At 37.5% G+C, this 22,563-nt stretch overlaps 1 protein-coding gene across 3 annotated transcripts in view; it reads right to left on the reverse strand.

Moving 5' to 3' along the window:
• The window catches only part of prdm6 (PR domain containing 6), a 122,424-nt gene that overhangs the window by 36,948 nt on the left and 62,913 nt on the right, over positions 1–22,563 (reverse strand). For all 3 annotated transcript variants that reach the window (XM_028805245.2, XM_028805244.2, XM_051929975.1), the window contains exon 5: positions 1,260–1,384. In XM_028805245.2, the coding sequence (XP_028661078.1) occupies positions 1,260–1,384 (125 nt within the window). The remainder of the gene's footprint in view (positions 1–1,259; positions 1,385–22,563) is intronic.

Here is a 22,563-nt window from a genome sequence, read left to right on the forward strand (position 1 = left end):
TTATCAAAAACATTTGAAGATTGCTCAGTTCTATTTTCTATTAAATTCTGAATAAAAACATATCCCAAAGCAAAAGCCATAATGGTTTATGTGAAGACACACCACATTTCACACTCATACCAAAGCCACATGCTGGGTACAAAAATATACAGAGATCCAACAAATGGTAATCCTATACATGTGGGATATTACGTGGTGCTTTTTTATTACTAGAAAAGTTAATGCCTTCCTTGTTAAACTGAAGAGATACGCAGATGCTCACACCCTCAGCGCAGTGCTCCATAGATGTGGAGTCAGTATAGGTAGTGGTCATTCTGTATAATGAAGCGGCTTAAGAAGATCACTTGACTGTGATGTATATACAGTAACTTAAATCAAGTATTTTACCAATCAGTCAGCAAATTAAGAGGTAGTTTCATGTTTAATACTAACCCTAGATTTTTAAATGATTAGAACATCTGGGCATGGTGCATTTCTTAAATTCTTATTTAACTCTTATGAATTCCATCTGGGGAGAATATTCTTTAAATATCTGAGAACACAATCTTCACTGGTTTCCCTGACACTGATTGGTTCAAACCTCACACAAGCACATTCATTAAATTTACACTCATGCAGATATTTACTCAGGGGAAAGAAATGTATTTCATTTAGCTTCAAAGTGTTTCCAAAAAAATATTACACTGTGGAAAAACCTCAGAGAGTAAATTGGGAATATTAAGGTTTTTATTACAAAGCTGTTATTTAGGCAGTCCATCAAAATTTATTGTGCGATGTCATTTAAACGTATGGTATATTTTGAAATTTATGTTTCATGGGAAAAACCAAGGTGAATGATATAGGAAAAGACATGAAATGAATGAGCAGAATGGAATTATAGATTTTAAGGGAGAAATAAATGACTGTCCTACAGAAAATATAACCAATCAATAAAAATAAACTCATCAAACACTATTGCTTTTACTTTAAAATAGATTTTATAGAAGAAAACATAGCCCCAACATAACAATTTATATTCCATATATTAAGTAAATTGTAAATATCTATATTCAGATGGATAAATATACATACAGTATATACTTTACATGATAATTTTATTTTTCAGTAACTGCTAACCTCACAAAAAATCTATAGTCTTCAGATTGTAATTACATAGCAATCTTCATAATGAATGCAGAGAATTCCATTTTTAAGTGCTTTGCGAATTACAATTTCTACTACCATGGGACTTCTGTTTAAAATCTAAAATGATCACTCACAGTTTTCATCTTGTGCAATGCACTGCAGAGGGATCCCGAAAAACGAAGTGTAGCTGTCGTTGTACCAGACTAGCAGTTCAGTGCCACGGGGAATATCCATACAGGCTCTGTAGAATATACAAGACCTGGGCACGGAGAAAGAACATGACGAGGGTTGGGTTAGACGTTACATTTCGACACAACGTGATTCAAAATCTCGTACCAGCCTTAATTGAAAGATGTTAAAAAATAAAAAAGCATAGCACCATTTGTCCACTTCGGTATTTCTTTCACTCCTGTGTTTTTGTCCTTCTGTTCCTTGCTGTGAAGGAAATTATTTTAGCTTTGTTTTGCTTTAAAGAAAAATGATTCAAAGACCATTTTTTTCCTAATGACTTCCTTCTTGAGCTCTTAGCTTGGTAAAAGATTGTAAATAACATAATGAAATTATTGGAAATAAGCACAGAGTAATTTTCATTGAAAGGTCTCTGCAAATGTAATGAAAACTTTTATCCAGTGAGCTGTTTTAACATTTATCAGAATTTCACAATACCTACTGCACATAATTAAAAGCGATAAACCCAAAAACCAGAAAGAAATCCTTTGATAATTTTCTAATTTACATATATAATCATCCATTCAATTTCATAACCTGAATGAATCAATTATAGCATCTGTATTTTGACATCCCTGGATGAGATGCTACTCAATTTCAAGGCATATTCACATCAGACCAGTTTAGAATTGCCAGTTAACTTAGCCATGTCAGCTGCATGAAGACATGGAGAGATTAAGCAAGCTCAACAGAGAAAGTGTCTGGGCCTACGTTTGGTCTCTGGCGTCTGAATCTGTAAGCCACTAGCTCTGTCTCAGACCCCTGAGCAATTGTCTAGTTTTACAGTATAGAAGTTGGGCGGGTTGCCGCATCCACCATACGATGAAGATTTGAATCTGAGTGCAGCCATGCAACGGGTGACACCTCAGCCCCACACTGAACAGTGTGAGGTTTTTTTTTTTACAGTGGCTGGAGTGCCAATCCTGCCTTGAAAGTGTAGCTGTTAAAATAATTTTGTTCTCTGTGAAGTTTTGTATTTCAAAGAACTGAAGGTCAAAATGTATTTTTATTTCGACATGTCTTATGCTAGAAAAAAATATTAAGAGGAAAACCAAAATGAAAAATGTTGTTTGTATAAGTGCTTAATCTATTTGTTGTGGAACACAATTGCTTAAAGAGGACCCATATGACTTCTCCACTGAGTCATGTAAATTAACTGTCGTGTTTTTGGATAAAACATTCAAAGTTAAGGGACCCTTGTGAATCTGAAGAACACCATTGAAAATGAAGACTAAAGAGAATTTTTCAGCAGGTTAAGAGGTAAAATGATAGGAAATTACGATACATATCTCTATATACATTGTCTGGATGGCTTAGCTGACACTGATGGTGCAATTTATCAGGAACGGAAGGTCTGCCTAAAAAAAAGTGGTCCATCTAAACTGTAAAGAAAGAGGAGACTTGTGAGAGAAGCCACAAAACAACCAACAATCACTTTAAAGGATCTGCAGAGTTTCCCTGGCAGAGACTGGACAAAAGGTATACTAGTTAACTGTATCAAGAGCGCTGTACAACATTGGCCTGTATGGGAGGGTGGCACAAAAGAAATCAATACTCATAAAGAACCATGTCAAAACACACCTGGAAGTTGGCAAAACCTCGAGTGCAATGCGGAGCAAAGGTTTTTGGCCAAACTTCAAAGATACATGTGTGGCTCAAAAGTAATAGAGTCAAGGAAATGTGAAATATGCCTTCTTAGTTGCATCCAATAAATGACAGAAATGAAATAAAACAAACAAATAGAGACAAGATAGGTGAAAAATTACACAAAAATGCTAAAATATTTAAAAGATCTAACAGCTTGATAGTGTGTTTATACCTAAAATGGATACATGATACATACAAAAACTTATTAAAAAGACTTATGGCACTGGGAAGACAGGAATTTCTAAAACAATTTGAGTGGGTTATTTAAAGCGACTATCATCACTGATTTACTAGAGTTAAGTTCTGCATGGAATGTGTGTCTGCCATCTTTTGAGATGATTTCCAAATTTTTCAACATTGCGCTTTGACACACACTTACCAAATCATCTACATCAGCCCCGATAACTTTAGCTGCATGCTTGGTTATGCAGTCTGATTTTGTAAATTTTTGCTTGTAAGATCACTAAACCAGGCAATGAAGCTGAAAGTGACGACAGACTGGATCACACTGTGATAAAAGAACAACATGAAGTCATTGTCCACTTGATATAGTCTGGGTTTATGGAGGAGAAATAAGCCCTGATTGCATTTAGAGTATATATTTTTTGTATTTATATTCCAATTAAGATTGTTATCAAGGATAGTTCTTATGTATTTATATTCAGTCACTATTTCTACCTCCTTCCCTGGAACAATGATGGGTGAATATGCAGACTTCTGCCTCTTTAGAGTTACTTACTTGGCTGATGTCTTTATCCAAGGTGACTTGCAACATTTGAGATACAATTGGTTACATTTCTTTTGTTTTTCCAATTTGGAGTACAGGCTCATGGTTACACAATGTCAGTAGCTGGAATTGAACCCTCACCCTCATAGTTTGAAGTCCAAAGCCTTATTCCCTAAGTCACACTGCCCTCCTCTTAAAATCAATTATCATTTCAGAATAAGAGAGATCATATTGAACCAATTAAGTAAAAAGTCCACTTGATTTAAGTAATGTCTTTCATTCCTCACAAATACTCTATGCATCCTTTCAGCATCGTGTCATCAGTATGCGTTCATCAGCATACTTTACCACATTGCAAAAAACAGCACACCTACAGTGAAGTATGGTGGTGGTAACATTTTCCTTTTTCACTGCTTTTGTGATAGCAGGGACTTAGCAGCTGGTTGAAATGGAGTGAATACTGGATGGCTGAAAATATAAGCAAATACCACAAGAGAATTTAAGTCTGTGAAAATAATGAGAATTCTGTGAATTCAGCAGAATAAAGATCCCAGTCTGAACACCAAAGTAACATTGGAATGGCTCAAGGACTGAAAAGATGTATGTCCTACAATGACCTCGTCAAAGCCTTGAACTCATTCTGTGACACTGTTTGAAAAGTGCAGTGTACGAGTGTCATCTGACCAATCGGAGTAAGAAATGAGAAAAATCTGCCTGAAATAACGGGCCAAAATCACTCATGAATAGCGTGCAAAGCAGTACTTACGCAAAGGACTTAAAGCTGTTGTTGCTGCCAAATGAGGTTCTACAAAATCTTAAAGTTTTGGATTTAATGCTTATGCAAACAGTATACTTTCTTTGTAATTACTTTTTGATTTTTTTCCAGCATTAAACAATGTCACATAACAAACTTAATTTTTAGTTCTTTCATTGAGAATAACTTTTTAAATGGAGGATTTGTTATTTACACAAGCTCTGAACCGCATAATGAAAAAAATTATGGTATAACCCCTATCCTATACATTCATAAAAATATCTCTTACAAATGGGATACTTTTATATACATAAGAGATATTTTCACGTACATACAAGATAAAGTTAGATTTAAAAAATTAGAAAACTGCATTTTTTAATCTAACTGTATCTTGTATGTATGTGAAAACATCTCTAACATGCGTAAAAGTATCCAATACATACAAAATAGTACGAGATAAGGGCCATCGCATAATTTTTTACAGTTATTCAGCAAAATAGGAGAATTCGTAATGAAAGTGAATACTTTATCAAGCAATACACACACAGCATAAGAAAAGGCTAAAATGTTGTTTATGCTTTAATGTCTTCTATATTTCTTTAAAGGTATTAAGTGAAAAAAAAACACATTTCCTAACTTCCCACGTGAATGTTGAACAAATCTACTCTCACTTTCTGCAAGTGCCTATCAAATACCACTGCACTTTTCTGAGACCCACATTTACTGAATTTTTCTAGCATATTGTATCATTCTAAAAACAGTTCACTCCATTTCAGGAGAAATGGGGTCTAAAGCCAGTCCTGTCAGCCTTTGGCAAACACCTGACTGCTTGTGTCTTCGCAGGACCCACTCAAATACAGTCGTGGCCAAACGTTTTGAGAATGACACAAGTATTGGTTTTCACAAAGTTTGCTGCTTCTGTGTTTTTAGATCTTTTTGTCAGATGTTTCTATGGTATACTGATACTAATTAAAAACATTTCATAAGATTCAAAGGCTTTTATTGACAATTACATTAAGCTTATGCAAAGAGACAATATTTGTAGTGTTGGCCCTTCTTTTTCAAGACCTCTGCAATTCGCCCTGGCATGCTGTCAATCAGCTTCTGGGCCAAATCATGACTGATTGCAGCCCATTCCTCCATAATCAATTCTTGGAGTTTGTCAGAATTTGTGGGTTTTTGTTTGTCCACCCGCCTCTTGAGGATTGACCACAAGTTCTCAATGGGATTATGGTCTGGAGAGTTTCCCGGACATGGACCCAAAATTGTGATTTTTTTTCCCCGAGCCAGTTATTTATCACTTTTGCCTTATGGCGCAGAGTTCCATCATGACACAAGTATTGGTTTTCACAAAGTGTCATGGTGCGCCATCATACTGGAAAAGGCATTGTTTGTTACCAAACTGTTCTTGGATGGTGGGGAGAAGTTCCTCTCAGGGAATGTTTTGGTACGATTATTTATTCCACCCTCCAAGACAACATCATCATTATCATTACTAGCTAAACAGCTGTTTTGCGGGTTTACCCAAATAAGCCAATTGTCCCCAAATATGTTGCCTGCATACTTCATGGTCCAGGTCATCCATTGGGGTGACACCTATTCTTTTCATATCATCTAACATGACATGACTGCCTACCATGTCTTCTTTCACCTCCTTATTACCTCTTTTCTTAACTGAGCATTTGTCCTTCTCACAGAACGTAACACACTACACATTCCATTATGTACAGAATAAAATTTTTCAGCTTGATTCCCATCCCAGATTTATCAGTTAAGGAATGAATATTATGTGAATAGTTTTCACATTTCATGTGCAATGTAATCATTTGAAGGACTGGGCTCTAACATTTTGTAGTTTAGAGGCAAACACAGTTCAGTGCAGCTTTCTTGAACTAATGTGCTATAAAATGTTTCATTATTAAGATCAGGATTACCTTGGATTACAAGCTAAATATCTCTGCATCCTCCTTCTTTGAAAAAAAATGATGCAATTAATTTTATTGCACTAATTGTAACCTTTGTTATATGGTCAATGTCAATGTTTGTTTCAAATATCATCTCCAAATCACTTTACAAAGCAGTTAAGAAAAGTAAAAATCGAATACAGAATACAAAAAAGGGCAAGTACAAAATGTCAAGCAAAGTCAGCAGGACAGTATGTTAAAAGTTAGCAGGAAACTCTGCCAAATACTCAAAAACAGCCAAGCAAAACAAAAGTATTTCAAACAATATTCTAGTGCATAATTAATCATACTGTATCAATATGTTGTAAAGAGTGATATTCTCTTATAAGCCATCTAAGGAAATTCACAGATCTTTTGCAATCTTTCACCACTCAATACTTTTCAGCATCATTTTTGTGTACATATATCAAGTTGTGCCCCACTGCTACACCATGTTCATTGCAGCTTAATGGAAATGTATTCCAGTGACATCCCCATAATTAGTTTTCAAAGCTAGGGTTCTGTGTAGATGGATGTTTCTTTGTTAAACACACCACACAATAAAATATTTGTAGAATAGAATAATTTCTTTGCACAGATGTAACTTTTTTTGTTTCTTCATTTTTTTGTGTATTGGAGAAAGAAATATATGGAAACACTGGATCCTTAGTTTACGTCTCTAGGTTTCCTAACTGCTAATATCAATACTATTCAAGCTGCTCTATAAATGTAAAGGTGCAGTTCATCTTTTGGTTGTTGATTTACAAGCCAAATGTATTTCTCACATCAGAAATTAAGTACCAGTTAAATCTTGCATAAGCAGTGATGGGAGAAAAAAGTGAAAAGTCTCCAAAATTCAAACATATTGTTACTTTAAAGAAAACAATCCCTGCGTCCTGTAATCTCATAATATACAGTATGTTTAACAAGAATTCTGACAAACTAGAGACACAATGTGGCAGGCGTTACCACAAGTATAAGCTCTCTGTGAGTTACAGATTGAGGTTCTAGCAGTTGTTGTGCCCCAGACCCCTGAACCCCTGTTCAGAACACCGAAATTACTCTCATATCTTAATGAGAAACAGGACAATTCATTAATATAGTCGTAGCAGTTGTAGTAGTAGTAGTAGTAGTAGTAAAGGAGAAAACGTAAACAAAACTGAGCGCTGATATGAACAATGATGCACATCTACTCTCTGACACACTGAGTAATTTCAGCCAACAAATTATTCAGCAGAAGTGTTTCAAGAAACTTTATGGAGGCATAATGCCTGACTGTGACTGTGACTCCAAATCAGAAGTTTCCTTTTCTATCTATCTATCTATCTATCTATCTATCTATCTATCTATCTATCTATCTATCTATCTATCTATCTATCTATCTATCTATCTATCTATCTATCTATCTATCTGAAATAACTATTAGGTCTTTCGTTCAGAGAGAGATATGTCAACTTAAACACTTCTGTAATGAGCTTACTAACTTTAAACTATCTTGAAATGTTTTTTACAAGGATGTATTAGTAAAAGTAAGTGCAGAGTAACTTGTTGACATGTAATTTTGTAAATTTTCAAGAGCACAATACACTAAGACTTATAATCACGTTATATGTTTTAAAAAATAAATATTGATGAATCACACATAGTCAGAGTGGTGGCTCTGAGGCTAGGGATCTGCACTGGCAATCGGAAGGTTGCCGGTTCGAATCCCGTAAAAGGCCCTTAACCTGCAGTTGCTCCGTCCTGGGTATGACGTTAATCTGCATCGATCCCTGCATGTAGGCTCTCCGACCTGCAGGGAAAAACCTGGGGGTTGGTGGCAGAATTGGCACTCCAGCCACCATAAAAAACCTCACACTGTTCCATTCCATCTGAACTAGTGTGGTGCTGAGGTGTCACTCGTTGCATGGCTGCACTTGGGTCCTAATCTGGATCCTGAATTGGTTTGTCATGTGGTGGGTGCAGCAATGCGCTGTATCAGCATGTGCACCTAACCTCTCTTTCTCACACATGGTATTTTAAGAACTTTCATCCAGGACAATGCCAGCTAGCACTCCACTCTGTACAGTCAAAGCTGTAAAACAGGTAAATGAACACTGTGAAGTTATGACAGCATGCTTAGCAGGGTCATAGTTAGTGGAGTTAGTTTGCAAAATTTGGGGTATTTTTAAGTTCAAAATGCATTTAACAAGATAGAGTTTTACAAAAGTTACAGGCATGAATTATGCTTATTTTTTTAAATTTTTTTACCAATCATAATACAGTATCTGCCAACAGTGATGGGGGTACCTAAGGCTTGTACCAAAGAGTTTGATAATGAATACTTGAACCATAATACTGCAAGTTCTGATCAATGTTTTAACAGCTGAAGCAAAAAAATATGAAAAATATTTATAATATATTTAGGAAAGAATGTAATGTGGTGGCTATAAATCAGTTCTGATTCTGTTATTATAATTCCTATAGCTGAGAAATGCCAAACAACTGTATTATATATCCAAGGGTAGAGACTGAACAAATATCAGCTTTGATTTAGAGGCTAAAAGGGAAGAAATTTAGGTTTTCAGTCTACTTCAGGTTAAAAAAAATAAACATATCAACCCTTTTTTCCTGGGTGAAAAGGTACTCTACAAATATGTTGAAATATTATTTTAGAAAATAAAATGATTTCATTTCACTATTAAAATCAATCCACATGTGCCAGTCCCACAGCCCGCTGTTGTCCCTGTACAGACAGCATGTTATCCCTGTGCCCACATTGATTTTCCCCCCACATCCCAAAGATGTGCAGGTTAGGCTGACTGTCCATTCCAAACTGGGCCATGGGCTCATGAGCGGACACTATGATGTACTGATGCCCCATCCAGGGCACTTTTCTTGAATTTAAATAAGTGCTACCAGGAGAAGCTCTGGCCCCCTGTGACCCCGAATTGGATTTAGTGAGTTTGAGAATTTTTGATGGGAATGAATCTAATGAAAAATGTTTCTTTGGCTCAGGCTTTGTGCAGTATGTCAGTTGAAATACAGTATGTTGCAAATAAAAAGTCAAAGTCACATCTACCAAAGGGGGAAATGCATGCAGTGCCAGGTGCCCTTTTTCATTTTTGTAACGCACTTTTATTCCATCTATAATGTATAGTTAAATACAGTGCTGTCCAAGACCAATAACTTTCTGCTGTGTGGGTCTGTTATAATTATTAGAAGAATTTTGGATTATGAAGTGCTGTGCATACTTTGGGCACCCTATATTGCTATTATGCACAATGTATTCTAGCTATAAATTCTCTTTTAATTGCAGTATACTGTTTATCTATTGTCCAGTTAATGTATACATGCCAGCTATGGTGCAGTATCCTAAGCAAGTTTGAAAGTGTGGTTGAATTAATGCTTCATCTGTTATCCCAAACACACTCTTCCATCAAAAAGAATCGGACAAGCCAACATGTTATACTTTGAAGATGTCTTTGAAAAAGTAACATTAAGCATCACTGTAAAACTAATTTTCAGCACTGGTTATAACCAAATGTTTCTACTGAGATGGTGCATGATTTCATAAATGGCCTTCACTACTGAATGGAATATCCGCTATCTCCAGATCTGAAACTGTAAGCAGCCATTAAAGTCCTTTGTACCCCCAACTTACAATTCCAAGTCTGCAAGAAAAATGTGCCTCGCTCAACAACAGCAAATCCAGGAAATATAAAATGGCACAGTTCAGTTCTGTACCATTACTGTGAATAAGCCCAGAAAAATGCTGTTCTTAGCGGCACACAAGTCACAGCAGTTTCACTCTTCTTCAGTAATTTTTTCATAAAGTATCTTCTATGTAATAATGCCACAGCCTTCAGCGTTTACCCAAAAATAATATCTTAGCAACTGAAATAACTGAACAAGACACTGCGTTGAGATGAAATTGCTCTCTCCTTTTGCTCCAGTGCTGGCGCATGTTTTTCTTGGCAGGAGATATCGCACAGCTATAAACCTAGACATGATATTAGGGAGATATTGTGAAGGAAGAGGTTTACTTTGGCATATATAAATCAATAAAATACAACAATTCGCTTAAAAGCAAATAATCTCCCTAAAGCAGAGCCACAGTGGTTAATTTGCCCTTTTGTCCCTGATCTGCTTCAGTAAAGGCAGTTTTCTTATTAATGCTTATTGAAAAAAGTTGCTTTTGTACTTAGGGCAAGTCATTCAAACTCTCTTGAACATGGTCAGTAATGTAATCTGTGCTTTTATTTATGTTTATTTTTACTTTTTCCAGCAATGAAGTTTAGTGTTGTATTTCTGACCGTGAACTATAATAAAAATATGCAACTGAACTGCCCATACGTTAAAAATAATAAAAACATACACTGATGTATCAATGATTAGCAAATTAAGTGACAAATATTCATCTGAAATTTTAAAGAATGTGTTGCTTGTCCACACCTTTCCAGTTTTCCTAAAGTTCTTAAGGATTTACCAGTCTTTGTATGAGTTTCTGCAAATGTCTTTCTCATTCGTCCCACTGCAAGCTTAAACATTTTGTTACTTTTTATGTTTAGTAATTTTTTTTTCTCCAGCTAAACCTTTGCCTGAGAAGATTTAAATGCCATCTCTAAAATATTTTGTGCCACTTACTTTCTGGCACAATGAGTTCATGTTCCAGGCTGGAGTGTCTTTTGTGTGGCATTCTTATTCATGTTCAGCCTTGCGGCAATTTATTCCTCCAAAATCCAAACACTTACTGTGTTTTCTTTATTAATTTCGTATTCAATTAACTGAACTGCAGTGTTTTTGTTTTTTGTTTCTCAAGATGGTCCCTGCCTTCTGCTTGCAACTGCCAGGATACTTGCTGGTTACCAGTGGTTGTGTCAAGATAAACAAGTTTGAAAATGGTTGGATGGATGAATCCATGATTTTTTTGTAATACTTACTGAAAAACCTTTAATGAGCTTTATTAGATGATGGGATTAAGAAGGTTCGATAACAGATGGATATATACATTAGAACAGTGGTTTCCAACCTTTTTTATGTCCCACACCCTAGAAAATTTTTGATTTATGTTCTCACCCCCTGCAAAAGTAATATCACATTTGAAGATGAAGAAGTCAAATTTCTAATTTTTGAACCACAAATTGAACCACATACAGTCCTGCTGGTGAACAAATTGACCTCAAAAATAAACTTTTAACTCAGTACATAAAAAATTTAAATATAAATTCAGCAATTTCAATAATCTCGTAAATGTGTCCCTGTGAAGCTTAGACACTCGACTGATGATCCGTGGTATGGGATATCCTGCGAAACATCAAGCGCCACAAAGAAATGATACATAATCGGCGATCTAGGGGTTTGGGGGCTTGGAGACCCTCATGAAGCAACAGGTGCCATCACTCTGCTAAGCAATGAAACACAGTCAACGAGCTTTGTCTCCTGATAACATCTGCACTGCAGTTCAAAAACAGATGTGCCGCACAGTGAAAATGACTGTTTTATTGCCAGGACCGTCAGCAGGAGAATTGGGCTGAGTGTAAGCAGCAGGTATTACATCCAATTCAGTCCACCCCAGGCAAAGACGTCAATCAGATGTCGAAATCAGTGGCATTACACGTTCAGGACTTGCACTGAAATCAATACTAGACCTCGCTCTTCTCAATGGATCATTGCAATGTCCAAATTCCATTCTCTTAAAAAAAAAACGTTATTCGCCACCACAGAAGGAACCGGCGAGAATGTGCATTTCTGTGCCTCATTCACAGGTGACAATTGCATGCTCAAAGCTTGATTCTTTACATACCATAGAACTGGATCAATAACTAATAAATGACCTACAAATGACGGCACAAGGCAAGACACCAGTACCACCGTGGTAAAGTCGGACAATACGCCTCACTCAATTGTGGCAAATCCTCTTTGTCACTCCCCCTGAAATGCCATCTCACCCCTCTTGAGGGTCCGAGCACCCCAGGTTGGGAACTACTACACTAGATGAAATGATATAATGATGAGGTTATGTAGAATCACAATAACTGGTTTTCAATTTGACGAATTTGATGAACCACCCATTATCAAACTTGGTTTGTCCAATATGGGTTTGAAGCAGGGCTGCAACAACCTTGGAAACAAGGGAGCATCCAATATATGGTACAAGTCTGTCAATGAGAACAACCGTATGCCTACACACATGCCAGTCTCTGGGATATAGGAGGAAATCTGATTATAGGTAGAAAACTTAGTGACACATGGAGAATGTGCAGACTCCGCACAAACCAGAAACTATTCAGTTATGACTTCTCCCTGACTATGTAATAAAAAAGTGTTTTTTGAAATCAAGTCTACTCAAAACAGTGATGCAAACAAGGTTGAATAAATGGAACAAAACAAAGATGCCACAAGAACCCAGGCTTTTACCAACATCACAATCCCTCTTGTACTTTTTTGCATTCTTCTCCTTCCCCAATTAAAATGTGCACATCTTGTCTTCTAATACAGCAGTCACCCCAAATCACTTTTGTCACCATACATGTCTGTCTCAAATCGATTTCCTTAAAGGAATGTTGAAATCCCCCACCATAGGGCAGTGCATTATCAGGGCCCCATAATCACTTGAGACGTTTGTGCTCCATTTCTGGCTTCAATCTCATTAGGAGATGTAGGGGCTTCAAAACCCTCTGACTATTTAACTGTCTAATACAGTATGTGCAGTGACTCTGCTGAAATCCCAGTGGGCATCACTGGCCCATTCAATCCTAGGGGGTGCCTATTCACCACATGACAGGTCCAAATTAAAGAAGGGATTTGAACATGTCATGATGGCTATATTTTCAGGCCTGTACTGTCTCTCTTCTAAAGGAAAAAGATCACTTCTTTAAAAAGTATTCTTTGTTTAATATTATCTTACAGACTTTTCTTCTTCTGCATATTGACATCCAAGTTTTTTTCAAAAATTCATGTTTTGTTTATTAGGAGAATTGCAGAAAGTCTAATCCTGACAGCACTGGGTAGGAACCAATGAGGACAATTTTCTAACGAAATACTGGACACATTCTCTTAAATTTCAGGTTCCAGTTAATCTGGATGAGAACTGGTATACCTGGATTCAGAAAGCCTACACAGATATGGGAAAAAGATGAAACCTCCAAACAGACGGCGGCTGCAAATTGAAATTAAGTCTCTGAAGCTGTAAGGCAGCAGCATACACCACTGTAACACTGTGTTATTATGTATGTACTGAACAAGAATTCAAGGTTCAATTTACTTACAGTGTAGGATAGATGTGCATACATTTTCTTAAAGGAATACTCCACCCAACAATTAATGTATATTTTTTTATATGTTACTTACCCCATGTATTTTACAGTGATATCCATGAATTTTTTTTCTCTCATGCTTTCATGCAGAGATAAAAAAAAGTTTCTGATACAATATAACTCAATGATGACCTGTGTTGGACAAAAGCAAAAAATATCAAAATATCCATGGAAAAAATGTACATTTACATACAATCCACAAGTAAAGTCATGCTCACAGCGGCCCAAACACGTTTTTTTCTAAAAAAAGTTACTTACAGAAAACGCTCTTGTGAACTAAAAAAGAATGCTCTCTGACCTGAATGAGCATTTGAATTAAAGACTTGCCTTCTCCCCTCATTCATTGGTCAGGAGTCCAGTCCAGTAGCAGCTTATTCATTCTCTCACACAGCGTTTTACGTGATGGAATCAGCAGTGCCGGTGCTAGGTTATTTTCCACCCTAGGCTAAGCTTATTAGTGCGTCAACCGACTATTTGGTGGCTAACCCTTGCGGGTGCCCCCCCACCACTTATAATCTGTGCCCGCATTCACCTTAATGATGGCACCGGCCCTGGGCATCAGTGTAAAATTCACTGAGAGACATGTACAATTAAAGATTACAAATGAAAGAAAAGCAAGTGAAAACATTATCAGGAGACAAATATGCCTTGCCAACAAGAAGAAAGCTGATTCACAGCCTGACGTTAAATAATTCCGAAACACTCCATTTGAGAATATAAATGTAAATAGTTGAGAATATAAATATAAATATAATGAAAATATAAATATAAATATAACGAGGATTCGGGTCTATAATTCAAATGCTTGTTTGCGATTGATTGATTCTACTTTAGTTCATAACCACATTTTCCAGAAGTAAGTTATTTAACAATATTTTATGTTATGTTGCAATCTTATGTTGCAAGCATAAGATTGGATGACATCAAATGTACAGTATATTATGCGACACGAGTAATATGAACTTTTTTCACGGATGTTTTAATATTGTTTGCTGTTGTCTAATATTGGTCACCATTGCCTTATACTATATCACAAACTTTTTTTTTAATCTCAGTTCTGCATGAAAACCTGACATTAAACTTTTTCTCTTGGCTATCACTACACCCTACATGGAATAAGTAACATATAAAAAAGATATAATTTTTGGCTGTAGAATTCCTTTGAGGGAATTTCCTTTCAACAGAATCATCAGGAGCAGACCTTGTCTGATACAAAGAGTGCTTTAAAATCTTTTGCCAAAACCAAATAACTAACCATCGAAAGTAAAAACAATGCAGGGAAATCCAAACCAAATTTTTTTTTTTTAGTTAACCAAGTCCTAGCTACGAAAGTATACTGTACAGTCTTGTTGTTCTTTTTTCGGCTGCTCCTGTTAGGGGTCGCCATAGCAGATCATCTTCTTCCAAACCTTTCTGTCCTCTACATCTTGTTCTGTTACCCCATCACCTGCATGTCTTCTCTCACCACATCCATACACCTCCTCTTAGGCCTTTCTCTTTTTCTCTTGCCTGTCAGCTCTATCCTTAGCAATCCTTCTCCCAATATACTCAGCATCTCTCCTCTGCACATGTCCAGACCAACACAATCTCACCTCTCTGACTCTGTCTCCCAACCATCCAACCTAAGCTGACCCTCTAATGTGCTCATTTCTAATCCTGTCCATCCTTGTCACACTTAATGCTTAAAAGCAAGCAGTCCTGCTTTAAAATGGAAATGTCACAACATCATAATTTAAGAAGCGTCCAAAGGGCAGGACAGGCAATAAACCTGGTTACTATAAACATTATGGTGACATCCATGGAAACATTTCAAAGATAAAAATATTAATATTGATTAAAAAACAAAGCAAAATGCGTCTGACTCATTTCCATCAGGTTTGTAACACAAACTACATGTTTTACAAATTACTTAGTCCAATTCATAGCAGTAAATAGAGATGATTTGCTAATATTTGTATTTTTATCATTTTTATTTTATGAACCACCTTTCTGAGCTGCATGGTGATGTAGTAACTAGCCCATTTTGTCTCCAGGTTTCGGAGACTCAGGACTACAATTTGTATCTTCTGCGTGTATGCATGTTTTTCTCTTTTTACTTCATATTTTCCTCCAGTTTTAGATTAATCAATGTTTCTAAATTGTATCCATAGTAGTGAGTAGAGGCATTAATCGGGCCTATGATAGGATGGTGACCCATCGAGCTTCATTCGTGCTAGAACAGGTTGCAGTTCTCCCTGCAATGAACTGGTTTAAGGGATGTTTTATACATGTTCAGTAAATGGCAGCAGTGCAATTGTTTTTGTATTTTACTGCAGTCTGGGCACCAGCAAGTGAACTGAACTTAAGAGGAGATGACCTGAAACCTGATGTTTGCCTTTTCTTTAATGTGCTGTTTTTAAGTGCCATTATTTTTTTCATTATCTGTAATCCTACTACCTGGCATTGGTCGATTTGTCTCCACAATCCAGTCTTCTCCTCACATGGAATGCACCCTAGGAAGGCTGATTAAACTCTTCCTTGGCCAGGGATGTGCCATGCTCATATATAGTGCCTCCCATGTGTCAGAAAGTATATTGGTTGGAATTAAAATGCTTTCAAGTGTATCTTGATTGTCTACTACTACAAAAACCCTTACAAATCTTCTCAGGTCCCATTTGGCATGCAGGTATGGGTGTGCAGCTTTCACAGGCATTACACGCAGAGAACTGTAGAGGCTCTTATTAACGAAACAGATAAATTGATGGATAGATATTCAATGCACGTGTTTAATCCTAGATTATTAATTATATTATAAAATAACCTGCGATGGACTGACCACCAGTCTAGAGAATGTTCTTGCCTTGCCCCTGTGCTTGCTGGGTTAAGCTCCAGCTCCCCACGTCACCCTGTTTAGGAAATGGTATGGAATGGTATTATAAAATACCAGGGGCCTCATGTATAACGCCTTGCGTAGAACTCACACTATAACATGGCGTAAGCACAAAAGCGGGAATGTTATTACACTGTGGACCCTGAGCTTCGCAATTTCGTCTATCTGTATACTTGTATATGGTTGAGATGACAATAAAGTTCACTTTGACTTTTGAAATTTCCACTTTGATCACGTAGTTTATTTTGTCATTAAAGTAGAACATCACAAACTTTATCTTAAAATCATTTAATTTACTAGTTGCTCAAATCCCATCGTAACTAAAGTAGCATGTTAAATGCTTTGTTTTGTATTTGATCTTCTATGTGCTTTATGTGTGTGAATCACTACGTGCTTACCGGCTTTCTCTTCCTCCAACAGGACACAAAATCCATTACATTCGTAATATTACAGCTCTCTGAATAATTAAAATACTGCAATGTATACTTGATATAATTTTCATGATGATAGGAGTTAAAGCATGTTATTAAACATGGGAACACAGTGGCGGAGTGATTGTGCACAACCTTTGATGAAATAATTTATTGTAGCAGTACTGTCTCTTTCAAATGTACTAACCCCCAATTCCTGTCCTTCCTTTTCTTTCTCCAAATACCCAATCGCCACACAATCAGCTCTGTAATAGACGTTAAGCCATCTGTAAGCTTATAACGCCGGTTCTTCAAAACTTTTAAGGAACGTTGAAATATCTTTGTGGTACAAGTTTAATTATTCTATCCTTCATGCCAGTCCCAGTGAAGCATACAGTGCGAAGCAGGAACAATCCATGAATGGAGCACCAGATCCTTGCTACCGTAGCGACACCGTGTCCTTTAATTATTAACAATATAGATTATTTAAATGAAGTTAAAGTTTTATCTGTATAATATAATAAACATATTTGCTGCATTTCATCTTAAAAACGATATTGTCATCATATGTAAATACTCGCTTTATAAAGTGGCTCAGGTTGTGCAATATTATAACTGTAGTGCAAGTTTACAGTGAGGTGATTGCACTTATAAGTACAAATAGTTCTACAAGGAGCACTTGATGGACTGATTGATTGCATTTAGAGCTCTTGGGATGAAACTCTTTCTGAACCGCGAGGTCCGTACAGGAAAGGTTTTGAAGCGTTTGCCTTGTGAGAAGCAGTTCAAATAGGAAGCATGGCAGAGGTAGCGTGTGCTTGATGCTGCATACCAATAATTCTCTTTCCGATCAGCTGCTCCGAGTGGTGCAGTGAGAGTAATATGGACAAAGATGATCTGCTGTGGCAACCCCTAACAGGAGCAGCTGAAAAAAGTAAAAGAAGGTGCAGTGAGAGTAACAATGCTAAAGCAGTTATGGTGTTTGGAATAGTTTGACCATTCCGTGGACCATTATTTTGTTACTGGTTAATTACAATCAGATACATTAAACTAATAAACAATATGCGGTTAATTTCAGTGTATTTATAAAGCCGCGTCAGGGACATGGATCTGAAAAAGAAAGGGTAACCACACAGGAACAGTAGCACTGCTTTGACGCTGGGTGCCGTCACTCTGCAAAACCAAGTGGAGAACGTGCGTACGCCAGGGTATGAGGTACCGTGGAAATGTGCGTGACTTTATGCCAAGTTTAGTTTTTATACATCGCGATTTGAGCGTAGAAACGTTCATATGCAACATTTCTGTGTGTACGCACCATTTATACAGTACATGAGGCCCCAGGTCTTTCATGGGGTGACATGGATGAACACTAGCATAGCTATCTCACAGTTCCATTAATTTCAGTTTAAAACCAAGCCTTCTTCCTGGCTGTATGGAATTTCCACTTTTTCCCCAGTGTCTGTGTGGGCTTTACTTTGGGGTACTCCGGTCTCCCTCCTACATCACAAAGATATATGTGTTAACTTAATTGATGACTATAAATTTGGCACTATGAGTGACTTTGACCTGAAATGTCTAGAAAGCCGCTTCATATTTTGCATTCGGTGCTGCTCACAGATGCTTCAAGTCTCTAAGGCCCAAAAATGGAATTGGTCAAGCATGAAAATAGATGGATGTCTCTTGTACCAAATTATTGTATAAAATGCCTTCTGACAGTTTTGAATATCATATCCATGATGTATAGTACTGATAGTTTATTGTACCTAAAAAATGCATTGAGTATGGCCAGTATTTAATCCCTGAACAAAGATGATTCTATAGCCACAATAAAGTTTCATTCTAGTCCAACAATATGCAGATAATTTAACTCAATACCAGTTTTTAAACATATTTAATACTAGCTATGTTACCGTAATATAGTCAATAGAGTAAATTTTAACATATTTGATATTTGATATCTCTTGCCTTATGTGTCTTCAGTATTCTTGTGTGTTTCAATCTCTTCTGCCCAGCCCTTCCTCTCTCTATCGCAATTCCATAAAGCCTGCTTTTTTAAACGCTGTCATTTCAAGCTGCCTTTCTTGTCTCCTTTTGCGTTTTTCAACTGCTGCCAATGGTAGCCAGGCCCCCATCTCCTGCTATAAAAACATTTTTGTGAGTACTTCTCATCTTTGTAAGTTGCTCTGAGTTACTTGGAATCCTCATATGTCCCAGCCTCTCATGCATGCAGCTTCTTCTCCTGATCGTTTTGGACTGAACAGCCAAAGAGAAACTGGCCAATCAGACCAAAGCCAAACTATCCAATCTAATCGCTCTGAGGGACCAAACGCACATACACACACATTCACTGACACTAGAGTTTTATTATATAGTAGATACTGTATAAAAGATCACCACCCCAAAACATTTCAGAAGTATGAATTTATAGTACTATGTTGCCCTTATTATGCATCTTAAATAAGTTACGCAACATGAATGGGCACCTTTGTGGTGGAAAATTCAGTGACTTATGTACCAGGCAGTTAAGACTATATTAACTTTGCGGAGTTAGCATGTCCTCCTTGTGTTCATGTGGGTTTCTCCTGGGTGCTCCAGTTTCTTCCCACAGACCAAAGATATGTATTGCTAAATTGACCCTATTGTCTGGATGTGTGTTTGCCCTGCAATGGACTGCTGCTCTGCCCAGGGTTTGTTCCTGCCTGGTGCTCTATGCTGTCTGGGACAGGCTCCAGCCCCATGACTCTGGTCTGAATTAAGAGGATTAGAAAGTGACATCAAAAAATGGCCTGTGTGGGGGTGCTTGTGTTCACCCTGAAAGGGACAGGCGCCCTGTTCTGGGGTTTGTGCCCAATGCTTGCTGGGATAGACCACAGCAGCCCCATGACCCTGCCCTGGGTAAACAGGTTAGAAAAATGGATTGAGGGGTGTCTAACATACAGTAGATGGTCTTCTGCAAGAAAAATGTGACATCATAAAAAAATCATCCCATTTTAGCTTCATGACCTTTCTCTTAGATCTAATGTTAAGAAATGTTTATATTGCTAATGTAAACTTTTTGGGAAAACTAAAAACTTAAATGTTACTAGGACAGTTTATTATAATGCCTTTCCTTACTGAACTCTCCGTCATGGTTCCAGAATGACCTTTTCTACATATTTATTACAAAGCCAGTCACCTAATGAATAGGAAACTACCTGTCCAAACAAGAAAATCATCAGGGCTTAAACCAAAGTTGTATTTCGAAGCAAATGCAAAAAAATGGAGAAATGTTACTTGTTTTTCACTGCTGACTTGGAAAGACACTTTAGCTTCTTTTTATGGCTCTGAGCTATGCAGCTGTCACCATTTTTTGTCACTGCAAAGTATCCTGTGGCGAAGGGATCGTGGAGATCAATACAAAACTGCAGAATCTTACTATTCCACTAGCAGCTGCAAAAATTTCATTTATCTTCTTGTTTTTCTCCATGTGTTTCCATGCTGTCGCACCCAGACACTGCTTGCTAAGCAACATTTTTTTGTTGTTTTTTTTTTTCATAGAACTTCAATGAATAAATGACAAAAACACTGCTGCACTCTCTGAAAATTTGATAAAGACTTGAGTTGTGTTCTTTTTTTTTTTCCCCCAGCAGTTTGAAAACCAAATAAGGCCATGCCTATAAATCACACCGGTCTCGTAACCTGAGAAAACGTGGCCGTGCACTCAAATTCATCCTTGTAACATTTCATCTCTCAGTTTGCCTTTGCTTAACATAAACACTCCTGCGCACAAATAAATGGACTAAGACTAAATGACTGGGTTTGCTGCTGAAAGAGGGACCCTTGTTTTCAAGCAATGGGTGGTCTCGGAGACTTCAAGAAGGGAGAAACAAATGTAAGTGGACACTGGTTCTTACAAGCAGGCGGCCTTTTCCAAAACGTGCACAAATCTCTGTGTGCTGAAGTACATCAAAGGATGTTTCTTTTTTACCCCCTTTTCACTTTGGATAATATTTCCCTTGCTGACATGTATTTAGTATTGTGGTTGGATGACTCATAAAGATAACTGCATGGCGTCCCAACACAGTCGAGGCCGAGCACATGCCAATGAACATTATTTTCAGCCTCAAAATAAAAACAAAACATTCGGCTATGGATAAATCAATCATAAAAGTCTTTGAAGAAAATTCCATTCAGATATAGCAAATCATAACATATGGAATTCAAACCAGCTGACACGCAGTGAGGAGGACATCTCCGCACAGCATTGATGACTCTGGCAGTGTAATGTCCACATTTAATGTTTGCTTATATATGGGCACACAGAATTGGGTGGGAGTGCTGGAATTTCCTTTCTGGAGAGCTGTACCATTTGGTTAATGAAGCTTTTCGTATCTAGAAGACATACTGGCATTTGTCTTTTGCACTTTATTTGATTTGCTGTTATATGGTATATGATTGCATTGTCTTGCCTGGGTTTCCTATAGATGTACAAGGCATTGTTGATGTTTTGTATGACTTATGCTTTATGAAATGCTTTGAGACAGCACTTTTACTTGTCAATTCACTGCCTGTTTGATATTTTGTACATTGGTGTCCAGTGGCACAGTGGTTGGCTACTGTCTCAAAGCCCAGTCACTGTGTTTGTGGGGGTTGTATGCTCACTCCTTTCCATTGCTTACTTGAGATTCCTTACACATTGCAAATATGTACCATGTAAGTGCCATCGTGGATGTACTGATAGCCTGACTGGAATGGATTAGGATGGTTGTAGCAGGTGGCGTACCCCGGCTGGCATTAGACTTGATCATTTTCCCAGTCAGGATGAACTATTAATGGAGGGACTGAGGTAGTTTGTATCTCAAGAGCAGTTCCTCCCCCAGGGCAGTGGATGGCGGTGCTCCTCTGGCATGGACCCGGTGTGGACGCCCACAGGGATCCATTGGAATCGTAGTCCTGAAGGACAGCCCAGCTGGGGTCCTTGGGTGACACTAGGTGGTACTGAAGAGAATGGGACCACCCATTTCATAGTGTAGGGTTTCTGCATGACCCTGAAGTGCTTACGCCATTCAATACTCTGGCACCGAAAGAACTCCCAGGTCCACCCTAAAAGGAAGCTGTCCAGCCTCCTCCAGTCGGTCAACTGGAGGTGGAAGGAGGAAGAAATTTACATGTTTAGAGTACTTTGGCTGACATTTATGTGTAATAGTGTTGGTGAAAAATATAAATATATTTTATTTGAACCCAGAATTATGAGAGGTAGACTTGTGTCTGTGGTTCGGGGCTCAGTGGCACCCTCTTGTGGTCACAACAGTATAGTAAGTTTCTCGATGGACTCTAAATTTGCCTTTGCATGCGACTGCTAGTGATGCTCTGGCAGGGTTGGTTCTCGAATTATGTCTGTTTTCTGTTAACTTTTCCAACAAAAATGCTACTTGGAGTGATGATATTTTGTACTTTTTATATTGTCAGATCCTATGAATTAATTTTTACTTTTTATTGCTTATTTCATTCTAATTTGTCACTCATTTCACCTAGCTGGTATTGCACCTTGTTATCCTGTTCATTTAAATGTGAATTTCCCCT

The sequence above is a fragment of the Erpetoichthys calabaricus genome, chromosome 7 (genome assembly GCF_900747795.2).
Source record: "Erpetoichthys calabaricus chromosome 7, fErpCal1.3, whole genome shotgun sequence".
Lineage (NCBI taxonomy): Eukaryota > Metazoa > Chordata > Cladistia > Polypteriformes > Polypteridae > Erpetoichthys > Erpetoichthys calabaricus.